The sequence below is a fragment of the Orycteropus afer genome, unplaced genomic scaffold, assembly GCF_000298275.1.
Source record: "Orycteropus afer afer isolate SDZICR_OR568_19922 unplaced genomic scaffold, OryAfe1.0 scaffold00007, whole genome shotgun sequence".
NCBI lineage: Eukaryota > Metazoa > Chordata > Mammalia > Tubulidentata > Orycteropodidae > Orycteropus > Orycteropus afer.
The window spans coordinates 18,232,533-18,244,861 of record NW_006921594.1 but is presented as its reverse complement, the minus strand read 5'-3'; the positions used below and the strand labels follow the sequence as shown (position 1 = coordinate 18,244,861).

The window sequence follows — 12,329 nt, the reverse complement described above, 5'->3', positions numbered from 1 at the left end:
TAGTTTTTCCTTGAGGAACTTTATAGTTTTAGGTTTCACATTTAAGTCTTGTTTAATTTTTCTGCAAATGGATATCCAGTTTTGCCAGCACCATTTATTAAAATGTCTTTTTCCCATTTAATGGATTTCAGCCCTTTGTCAAAGATCAGCTGACCGTAGGTCGATGGATCTATTTCTGGGTTCTCAATTCTATTTCATTGGTCTATGTGCCTGTCATTATACCAACATCAGGCAGCGTTGACTTCTGTGGCTGTATAGTATGTTTTAAGATCCGGAAGTGTGAGACCTCCTACTTTGTTCTTCCTTTTCAATAATGCTTTGCTTATCTGAGTTCTCTTTCCAGAAAGGGAATTTTTAAATCAATTTTATTTAGCTTTCTTAGCTTTATTTGAAAAAAGGGAAACAATGATTATGCCACATAGACAATTATGGTTCAGGTGCCAATTCTATTAACTTGGTTTGACTCAGAAAAGGAAAAATTATCACAGCAACAGAATTATCTATAAGGAACCCATATTTAATCTAAAAGTGTTGTTGTTGTTGTTTGTCGTTGAGTTGGACCTGACTCACAGCAACCCCTTCTTGGGTTTCCAAGGTGGTATCACTATGGAAGTAGATTGACCAACCTTCGTTCCAAGGAGTGGCTGGTGGGTTTGAATCGCCAGACTTCTGGTTAGCAGTCAAGTGCCTTAGGCACTATGCTACCAATATTTGGCACTTATTTGGAAACCATGAGTGCATTCCCAAATTGTTTACACCACTACCTAACAGTTTTGTTTTCAAAGTTGTGTCAAAAGATTTTCAGAAAAAAACATATTTTGAAGATCAATCTGAAAAATTATAACTAGATGAAACACAAAGCCAAGGACAAAATTAGTATTCAGTGGGCACCTGCAAAATCTGAAAGCTATCTCCTTCACTAAAGGAGGAAGAATAAGGATGGAGGAAGGACTAGGAGGACAACTTACGAAACAATGACTTGTATAAAAATGTTATGTCTATCAAACCACCTTGCATCTGGGCCCAAGAAGATGTCAGCCCAGACTATCTGCCTCACTATCATTATCACTCCCAATCATTCTGATCACTGCACCTGTGCAAGGGCTTCAATTATTGAAGACAATCAGTTCCAGCACTTGCATTTTAATAAATGTCATTGTTTGCAGTGTGTCTTTGCTAAAGAATTTGGGGAGTAATTTGTAGGAGGAAGTAAGAGCACAGAAAGGAAGAGATCAGGAAGAAAAAGAGGAAATAAATCTTTCTCTTTATTGCCTGAAGGATAATAAAGGAGCTCTGGTGGTGTAGTGGGTAAGGTATGTGGCTGCTAACCAAAAGGTTGTTGTAACAACAACCACCGCCACCAAAAGGTCAGCAGTTCAAACCCACCAGCACTTCCAGGGGAGAAAGATAAGGCAAACTACTTCTGTAAAGATGTATAGCCTTGGAAACCCAATGGGGGTCACTATGAGTTCTAATCTACTGGATGGCAGAGGGTTTGGTTTTGGTGGTATAGTGGTTAAGGCATTTGGCTGCTAACCAAAAGGTCAGTGGTTGGAACTCACCAGCCTGGCTCTGTGGAAATAAGATGAGGCAATCTGCTTCTGTAAAAGTTTACTTCCTTGGAAACCCTCTGGGGGTCGCTATGAGTCAGAATCAATTCAATGGCAGTGAATGTGTATAGAATAATTAAAAGGAGTCTAGTGGCCCAGTGGTTAAAGCATTAGGCTGCTAACCAAAAGGTCAGCAGTTCTAACCCATTAGCCACCATGTGAGAAAGATGAGGCAGTTGAGGACTATGAGTTGGATTAGACTGGATGGCAGTGTTGTTTCTTTAATAGAATAATGAAAGGTAAAAGAGATCTTATAGAGACATTTAGTAAATTCCTTCATTCTAAAGGGAGGTCTCGTGGTGTAGTGCCTAAGGCATTTGACTGCTAATCAGAAGGCTGGCGGTTCAAACCCATCAAACACTCCTCGGAAGGAAGACTGGGCAATCTACCTCCGTAGCAGGTCGCCAGGAGTTCAATCGAATGGACTGGCTAGCAGTGAGGGAGTGAGTCCATTCTAAAGCTGAAGAAACACAGCCAGATCACACAAAGAGATCAGTGGCAGAGTCAGGAAAAATATCTGCTCTTCCCACAGCACCATGCTGACTCTTTTTGGATCTTATTTTAGCCCTAAAATCAAGGTCATTAGTAATCAAAGATTAACGTTGCTGCCAAAACAAATCCTGATCTCTGAAATTTTTCTTTGTAATTGAGAGTCTGTGTGATTTCTAAGGGAGCTTTGGTGGGGTAATGCCTAAGGCATCTGATCGCTAACCAGAAGGCTGGGGATTCAAACCCACTACTTCCGTAGAGATACTGTCTTGGAAACCCAAGGAGGGGATCGCTATGAGTCGGGATCAACTAGACTGCAGTGAGGTTTTTTAGCAATTTTTAAAATAAAAATATAGTATTTTACATTGCAATATTGTAGACTGTGCAACGCGGTTACATCCTTTAATATATCCGACACTTACAAAAGCCTTTTGAGGTAAGGATGGAAAGGTATTTTTCGTCCTATTTTAAGAATGAACAATTAATACTCAGAGACGTTTAATGATCGGCCCAAGGTTACCTAAAGTCAGGAAGGAGCCAATCAAGATTCTAATGCTATTCTTAAATTTGCTACTAGAGGGGGATTTCCCCCCTAAAGCACCAATCTGCTTCTTTAGCCCGTTGCCAAGGAAGGCTCTATCTCTAGAGATACCGCCCTAGTTCAGGGAAGCCTGAGTCTAACCACCCACAGAGGGTACTCCTAGTTTGACGCTAGTTCTCACCTTTAAAAGAACAGTTTCTTATCCTTTCCCTTGGTTCTGCTCCTTATTTAGGCTCTTATTTTTATCTTTGGTTTTCGTAGGTCTCACTCCAAAGCTCCACCCCCTGCAAAGAAGTCGCGTCCTGGGTCTCCAAGGAGACTACACACGCAGGAGACTGGCCCACCTTCCCCCTTTTGCGCTTTCTATTGGTCAGATGAATTCCTATTTAGAATCTTCCGCTCCGCCAATGGCCAATGGACTTGAGGCAAAGAGTACGCGCCTTCCGAGCCCAGTCTTGTACCTGCTCTTAATTCATGGGCTATCCTGCGAATTGCCTTCTGGGATTCGTAGTTTCTAAACTGTCCAGAGCCTTTCGATGTGTGACCGATTTAGAACTACCTATCCCGTGGACCTTTGCGAAGGGAGCGGTGGTGAAGGAAGAGCCCTAGTCATGGTAGATTACTTACAGCTTTGAAATGCCAACTTGCAGCTATGACTTGAGCAGCAGAGATTTAAATCACTCAACAGAGTTGGCAGGCTTGCTCTTGCTTCAGCAAACCCGCTCACAAATCTCCCCTTTGACTTGAGGCGGCTTAGGGTCAAGTGGCTGCTGCAAGTGACCCTCCCTGTGGGTGAGGTTATCTGAGGGGGCGGAAGAGGCACATGCCATGTTCGTCCCAGTCTCGAGTTGGGGGCGCGGCAGCCTAAGGCTCTGCCAGCTGCGAGTGTGGGTCGGTGAGGCTGTCGTGCGCGGGACGTGTCGGATTTACCAGACCCGGCCATATGGTTCGGGCGGGTGCGATCGCTGGCCCGGGTGGAAGTCCGAGGTTACTCCGCCTGCCCTCGAGCGCCGAACGCTGAAGGCGTGGACGCTGCTCGTAAGCCCATTCGGCCGGCTGAGGGCGCGGCTTCCGTGCGACCTGACCGTGAGACCCCTCGACCCTCTCACGTACCCGGATGCTGACCGCGTGCTGGTGGTGGTGAGCGGCGTGGAGGGCAGGGCGCAGGGGCTGGACGGTCTGCAGGTGAGGTACGATGAGGCGCGGAAGGAGGTGACCATCGTATCTGAGACCATCGACCCCCAAGTCTCCGTGGAGGTGGATGCGCCCCTGAAGTTCGGCAAGTCGAAAAGGCTTTGGGTGTCCGGGCACTTGCAGCAAACTTCCTGAAATTACGCTGCCGTGCTCTTTCAATTCACTTTGAACTGATGTACTAATCCAGTTTGCAGTTGTCCCCTCTGGTAGCTTCCACCTTTTTTTCTGTTGTACTATTCGTTTCCGAGTAGTTAGAAATTAGTTTCCCAGTTATAGACATTTGATTAATCGAATGCAGACATGATTTGGATGAATCCAAGTGAAATAGCGTTTGGATCCCTTTATGTTCATTGGCACTTTGCTCCTATTTCTGTCTTTACACTTGGTCAGTAGCAAACCGGTTTAATATTCAGGTTGAGATTTCCAGCCACTCCTCGGAAGGAAGGTTGGGCAATCCTACTTCCGTAGTGATACTGCCTCGGAAACCCAAGGAGGGGTCGCTATGAGTCGGGGCCGACTCGATGGTACATAACAACAACAACAACATATCTACCTTGCATCAAGTGTTTTGGTTTCAGATAGGCACCCAGGTTCTTACTGTCTCCATTCTTCTTGGCGTAAGTAAATTTTCTGTGTACTAGGCTGTGAAGAAGAACATATAATAAGACTGCCTGGGAAACTTCAGGTGATAATGCCTGCAGGATATATTTGTTCCGTGTTATGTCCCAAAGTGCAGGCCACAGTGTACGCAACACTTTTCTAGGAAGATCTCCCAGGTTCCTATTCTTGGGACTGAAGGATGATATTGATGATAATCAGAATAATAGCAGCTAACATTTCTAGGATAATCTTTTTTTAATGCTTATAATTGTACTAGGAGCTCCGGTGACATAGTGCCTAAGGCATTTGACTGCTAACCAGAAGGCTGGCAGTTCAAACCCACCAGCCACTCCTGGGAAGAAACACTGGGCAATCTATTTGTGTAGTGACACCGCCTGGGAAATCCAAGGAGGGGTCGCTATGAGTTGGATCCCACTCCACAGCAGTGAGTTTGGTTTGGTTAGATAATTGCACTATTAAGTAGATACTGTTATTGTGACCATTTCAGAGGCAAGCTTCATAAACTAAATACTTATTGTGGGTGAACAAATGGGGGGGGAAGCATTAATGAAAGTTACATTCTAGTGGGAGTAGATCCCAAGAAATGTGTGTACTCTGTCCCACCTGAATTGGTGAATGGAACTGGAATTTGAACTGACTCTAGTCTGCTTAATCTCTGTTTTATTGCTTCTGAAGTTCTTTTAAGTAGTCTCCATGAGTAAGAGATGCTGCCCTGGAAGGTGTGACAGTCTGGGGTGGAAAGGAGAGTTGCTGATATATTACTGTGTTACACAATAGACTGAGTATTGAAATAAAGCCAAGCACAGTTATGTGGGAGCACAGATGAAATGGATACTACCTACACTGGTGGTCACAAACATTATGATTTGTTACGATTCTTCCTTTTAGAGCTAGGACTCTATTTCTGATTTACAATTTCCACTTGTCTATTCCACAGGATCTCAGGTCAGCACAACTCAATTTTCTTGACACCCCTTTCTTGAATCGGTGAGAGTAGCATTACTGCAACTCAGTGCTTAGCCTTAAATTCTCCTTTCCCACCTGCCTACCCTGTGTGTCTTTAAAATTGAATTTCTTCTTCCCATATCTAGCAACAATTTCCTTAGATCAAGACTTATGTTGTAACACTGCTTAACAAGGTAACAAATTTTGCAGTTATATTTGCACCCGTGTAATAGTGGGATGATGTCATATTTTTATAGTTTTAGTTTTGCCAAATTTAAATCTCAATCAAAGTATTACTGTTAATTCATATCTTGACAGACTACTAAAACTCAAACTCAACTGCCGTTGAGTTGATTCGAATCATAGTGACCCCTCCTTGGATTTCCAAGGCGGTATCTCTATATAGGGAAGCAGAGTGCCCAATCTTCCTTCAGAGGATAGACCACAGACACCATGTATGTAAATATGGAAATGGATTTTATGACATATTTTTCTTGTTAGGTGCTTTTGAGTCAGCTCTGACCTGTAAAGACCGTATGTACAACAGAACGAAACACTGCCTGGTCCTGTGCCATCCTCACAGTCTTTGCCATGCTTGAGACCATTGTCGCAACCACTGTGTCATTCCATCTCACTAAGAGACTTCCCCTTTTTTGCCGACCCTCTACTTTAACAAGCATGATGTCCTTCTCCAGGGACTGGTCCCTTCTGACAGCATGACCAAAACATGAGAGGTGAAGTCTGGCCATTCTCACTTTTAAGGAGCGTTCTGCCTGTATTTCTTGCAAGAGAGATTTGTTTGTTCTTCCGGCAGTGCGTGGTATATTTAGTATTCTTTGCCAACCTCCCAATTCAAATCCGTAAGTTCTTCTTTGGTCTTCCTTATTTATTGTCCAGCTTTCACATGCATATGAAGCTATTGAAAATACCATGGCTGGGTGAACACATTTTAAGTCTTTAAAGTGACATCTTTGCTCTTTAACACCTTAAAGAGGTCTTTTGCAGCAGATTTGCCCAATACAATACATCATTTGATTTCTTGACTGTTGCTTCAGTGTGTATTGATTGTAGATGCAAGTAAAATGAAATCTTGACAATCTAAATCTTTCCTCCATTTATCATGGCATTGTTTATTGGTCCAGTTGTGAGATTTTCTGTTTTCTTTATGTTGAGGTGTAATCCACACTGAAGTCTTTGATCTTCATCAGTAAGTGCTTTAGTCTTCTTCACTTTCAGCAAGCAAGTTTGTGTCATCTACATATGCACATTGTTAAAGAATTTTCCTCTGGTACTGATGCTGAGTTCTTCATGTAGTCCAGCTTCTTTGATTATGTTCTGGTTACCTAGTACCGCTCTGACAGGAATATACCACATATGGGATGTCTTGAACAAACAGGAGTTTATTCTCTTACAGTTTGGAGGCTTTAAATCCAAGTTCAAAGTGCCAGGCTCTAGGGGCTGGGTGAAAGTCCCTCAACCTTGTGCTTCAGCTCTGCCTCTTGCTCCCAGCCCACTGAAGCTAGAGGCTTTTCTTCACTCAGACAGTTCCTGGCTGCTGAGACTGACAAGCCTAAGGCTGACAAGTAAAAAGGCACAGTCCTGATGTTACCAAACCACACGGCAGGCCATTAATTCAAGTCCATTGAAAGTTCCAAGGTCAGCAGAGTGTGGCAGGCTGTGGAACAACTACACGGCTACATGCAGGCTTCAAGCGTGCTATAAACTAGAGACCATTTCCAAAGCTGTTTCTTTATATATGGGAAGTAGACCATATACCCAAAGCAGCTACTCAGCTGCTTCAATAGAGTCCATCATGGAGTTAATCACCAATCTCACCATGGGGAATAACTATATTCAGCTGCCCAGCCAAGTTGACACATAAACTTAACCACCACAGATTATTTATTTGCTCAGCATACAGATTGAATATGTGCAATGAAAAGGATACACCACTGACCCAGACCTTTTCTGATTTTAAACCGTGTAGTATCCACTTGTTCTATTTGAGTAATGCTTCTTGGTTCCTCATGAGCACAATGAAGTGTTCTGGAATTCCCATTCTTCTCGTTGTTATCCATAATTTGTTAAGATCCACATAAGTAAATCCCTTTGCACAGTCAATAAAACACAAGTAAACATCTTTCTGGTATTCTTTGCTTTGAGCCAAAGTCCATCTAGCATCAGCAATGAAATCTCACATTCCATGTACTTTTCTGAATTTCTGGTATCTCCCTGTCAATGTACTGCTGCAACTGTTTTTGAATTATCTTTAGCAAAATTTTACTTACTTGTGATATTAATGATATGGCTCAAATTTCCACATTCTCTTGGGTCACCTTTCTTGGGAATGGTCACAAATATGAATCTCTTTCAGTCATTTGGCCAGATGGCTGTCTTCCAAATTTTTTGGCATAAATAAGTGAGTGCCTCTAGCACTGCATTTGTTTGTTGAAACATCTCTATTATTATTATTATTATTAATCCTTCAATTCCTAGAGCCTTATTTTTTGCCATGTGTTCAGTGCAGCTTGGACTTTTTTCTTTAATACTATCAGATCTTGATCATCTGCTTCCACTTGAAATGGTTGAATGTCGACCAGTTCTTTTTGATACAGTGACTCTGTGTATTCTTTCCATCTTCTTTTTATGCTTCCTGCATCTTTCAATTTTTTGCCCATAGACTCCTTCAGTATTACAACTCAAGGCTTGAATTTTTTCTTCAGTTCTTTCAGCTTGAGAAATGCCAAACATGTTCTTCCCTTGGTACATTTCATTATAATACTTTACTTTGTCTTCCTGAGCTGCCCTTTGGAATCTTCTGTTCAGCTATTTTACTTCATCATTTCTTCCATTCACTAAAGCTACTCTCCATTGAAGAGCAAGTTTCAGAATCTCTTCTGACATCCATTTTGGTCTTCTCTTCCTTTCCTGTCTTTTTAATGACTTTTTGCTTTCTTTATATCTGATGTTCTTTATTTTGTTTTATTTCTATTGTGATTTGGGTGAAAGTTAGCAGAGCAAATTAATTTTCCACAGCAATTCATACACATTTTGTTTCATGGCATTGACTGCAATTCCCCACAATGTAATAGCTCTCTTCGCACTTCCTTCCTGTAGTTACCTTTTCCCTGTGTTCCTCTTATGTATGATGTTCTTGATGCCATCCCACAGCTTGTCTGGTGTTTGGTCATTGATGTTCAGTGCATCATATCTGTTCTTCACATGGTCTCTAAATTCAGGTGGGACATAGTCTAGGCCATATTTTGGTTCTCGTGGACTTGCTTTAATTTTCTTCAGCTTCAATTTATGCTTACGTATGTATGGGCGGTTGATGGTCTGTTCTGCAGTCGGCCCCTGGCCTTGTTCTGTCTGATGATATTGAGCTTTGCTATCATCTCTTCATATTTGATTCCGATGTACTCCACCTGGTGAGGCCCATGTGTATAGCTGCCATTTATGTTGTTGAAAAAAAGGTATTTGCAATGAATAAGTCATTATCAGTCTTGCAAAATTCTGTCATACGATCTCCAGGATCATTTCTATCACCAAGGTCATATTTTCCAGTTACTGATGCTTCTTGTTTGTTCCAGCTTTCACATTCCAGCCACTAATAGTTATCCATATATCTGGATTGCATGTTTGGTCAATTTCAGACTGCAGAAGTTGGCAAACATCTTCAGTTTCTTCCTCTTTGGCTTTAGTGGTTTGTGTATCACTTTGAATAATAGTAGTATTAACTGATCTTCCTTGTAGGTGTATGGGTATTATCCTATCACTGACAGCATTGTGGAGTTAGACCCCAGTATTTTGTTTTTGAGCAACACTGCTTATTTCTCTGGTCTGTTTTCAGGAAAATCATCAATATCTATGTGAATTAGGTATTAAACATCCTTTTTTTTTTTTTTTTTTTAACACAGTTATGTAAGGATATACCTTTAATTAACAGTCAAGGATGGCAGGATGGCACCTGTGACTCCTTCCTTATTTTCCAAACGTGCTTTAGATACCAGTGTTATTACCCAGAATCTAAAGGTTTTTAATAATATTTAGTATTAGTTTTCAAGGTTCTTTCCATTTTTTATTACTTCATATACCTTTGTGATGCGGTTGTATATGGAAATACCATTTTTTATGTATGAAAGGCTAGAAGTAAAATTTGAAATCCTGAGTCATGGTCATGTATACTGTTCCATGCTACTCCTCCAGTATGCACTGATTTATTATAATGACTTGTTAACTTGCTGTGTTCTTACTGGAATTAGTGTGTGTGTGTGTGCGTGTGTGTGTGTTTTCTCAGTGCAGGAGAGGCTTCCATGATTTTTCACAGGGGTACTTACAAGAACTGGATTATCTTGTCTCCTTTACTTCACATGTGTATTATTATCTCCTTTGCATACCAAAAATATCACAAGATATCCTTTGTAATGGACAGGCTAAGAAATGAATAAGGTAAATTGTAAATAAAAGATATTAAGATCTCTCTCTTTTTATATACACCTTGATGATATGAACCAGTAAAAATAACTGCTTTATTTTTAAAAACTGTCACAAGTGGCTTTTAAATATGATTCTGTTGCCATGATAGAAACCCCTTTTGAGAGTGACTGTCACAGTTGTGTTTTCTCCAGGATATTCTAATATTGTGGACATAACTTCTGGGAAAAGAGGAGCCGAGTTTCCAGAGGTTACTGAAATGCTTTGGAGCTCATTGACAACAATACTAAGTTGTTTTTCTTTCTTCACTTTTAGATTTGAATGTCAAGTCATCAGGGTCTGGTCATGTCCAAGTCCAGAAAATTGAGTGTGATAATTGCGAAATTGAAACAGAGCAGGGAACCAGCATCTTACAGTCTGTTAAGGTATAAATTTATTTTTCTCATTATATTTCAATATTTGTTTTATTTAATGTTACTCTTGTTAAGAAATGATTTACAGTATTAGAGCTGTAAGAGAATTTTAGATATTGCAACATTTCTGTAAAGGGCAAGATAGTAAATATTTTAGACTTTGTAGCAGGTAAGGGCTTAGTTGCATCTACCCAACTCTGCCATTGTAACGAGAAAGTAGCTGTGTATGATTATAAATGAATGGATGTGGCTGTCTTCCAATAAAATTTTATTTACAGAAATAGATGGTAGTCAAAATCAAATGAAATATCTCTTCATACTCACTAGGATGATGTTATTAGAAAAACATTAGGTAAGAAGTGTCGATGAGGATGTGGAGAAATTGAAACCCTTGTGTGTTGCTTCTGTGAATGTAAAATGCTGCAGCTACCATGGAAAACAGTTTGGGAGTTCCTCAAAAGGTTAAACATAGAATTACCAGGTTGTTGTTGTTGTTGGGTGTCATCGAGTCAACTCCGACTCATAGCAATCCTATGTACAACAGAACAAGACACTACCCAGTCCTGCACTAGCTTCACAATCCTTGCTATACCTGAGCCCATCATTGCAGCCACTGTGTCAGTCCATCTCATGGAGGGCCATTCCCTTTTTTGCTGACCTTCCACTTTACCAAGAATGATATCCTTTTCCAGGGAATGGTCACTTCTGACAACATAACCAAAATAGGTGAGACGAAGTCTGACTGTTTTCACTTCCTCCGAGCATTCCAGCTGTACTTCTCCTAGGACAGATTTCTTAGTTCTTTTGGGAGTCCATGGTACTTTCAGTATTCCTGGTCAACACCACAACTCAAAAGCATCAACTCTTCTTCCATCTTCTTTATTCATTGTCCAGCTTTCACATGCATATGAGGTGATTGAAAACACCATCCTTCGGTTAGGCATGCTTTAGTTTTCAAAGAGACATCTTTGCCTTCAGCACTTGAAAGAGGTCTTCTGCAGCAGATTTGCCCAGTGCAATTACCATATGACCCAGCAATTTTACTCCTTTGAATATAAACAAAAGATTTGAAAGCAGGGACTCAGACAGATACATATGTACCATTGTTCACTGCAGCATTGTATACAATAGCCAAAAAGTGCAAACAACCCAAGCATCCATCAACAGATAAAGTGATAAACAAACTGTGGTATATTGACACATGAAATATAATTCATCCCTAAAGAGAAATGAAGTTGTGATACATGAATAAACCTTGTTCTGATCCATGGTAAACCTGTAACATGGATAAATCTTGAAACCATTACACTGCAATAAGTCAGACACAAAAGGACAAATACTGTATGATCCTACTTATATGAAATATATGTTGTTGTTCTGTGCCGTCAAGTCAGACCCGACTCATAGCAACCCCTCCTTGGGTTTCCAAGGTGGTATCACTATGGAAATAAATTGCCAAACCTTCCTTCTGAGGAGTGCCTGGTGGGTTTGAACTGCCAGCCTTCTGGTTAGCAGTCAAGTGCCTTAGGCACTATGCTACCAGAGCTCCTATGAAATATACAGAATATGCAAATATGCAAACATGTATTAGTGGTTACCAGGGGCTGGAGAGTTGGGCTGAAGAGGTACTGAGTTTCTATTTGGGGTGATATAAAACTTTTAGAAATGGATAATGATGATGGTAGCACAACATGGTTAATGTAATCACTGTATTGTATACTAAAATGTGGTTAAGATGGCAAATTTTACCACAATTAAAAAAATGAAAGAAAGAAAGAAAAATGATGGGATGGCATAGGACCAGGCAGCATTTCATTTTGTTGTACATAGGGTAGCTGTGAGTTGGGACTGACTCTACGGGTTGGGTTTGACCCATAGTTTGCTAACCTTTATTCTAGAGGATAAGACTGGGACCAAGAACAAAGAGAAATGCTCAAACGAAACAAACAGTTTATCTGTGATAGAATGTAGTTCTCTCTCTTTTTTTTTTTTTTAATTAGGATTTGGGTGAAGATTTACAGAGTAAATTCACTTTTCATACAGCAGTTCACATATACTTTGTCTTATGTCATTGACCAAAAT

At 40.7% G+C, this 12,329-nt stretch overlaps 1 protein-coding gene across 1 annotated transcript in view; it reads left to right on the top strand.

The window, feature by feature from the left end:
* Window positions 1-3,468: 3,468 nt before the first annotated feature.
* FAM185A (family with sequence similarity 185 member A) overlaps window positions 3,469-12,329 on the top strand; it is a 149,604-nt gene continuing 140,743 nt past the window's right edge. The window contains exons 1-3 of the mRNA XM_007945207.2: window positions 3,469-3,919; window positions 10,150-10,259; window positions 10,383-10,416. Of these exons, the coding sequence (XP_007943398.2) occupies window positions 3,469-3,919; window positions 10,150-10,259; window positions 10,383-10,416 (595 nt within the window). The remainder of the gene's footprint in view (window positions 3,920-10,149; window positions 10,260-10,382; window positions 10,417-12,329) is intronic.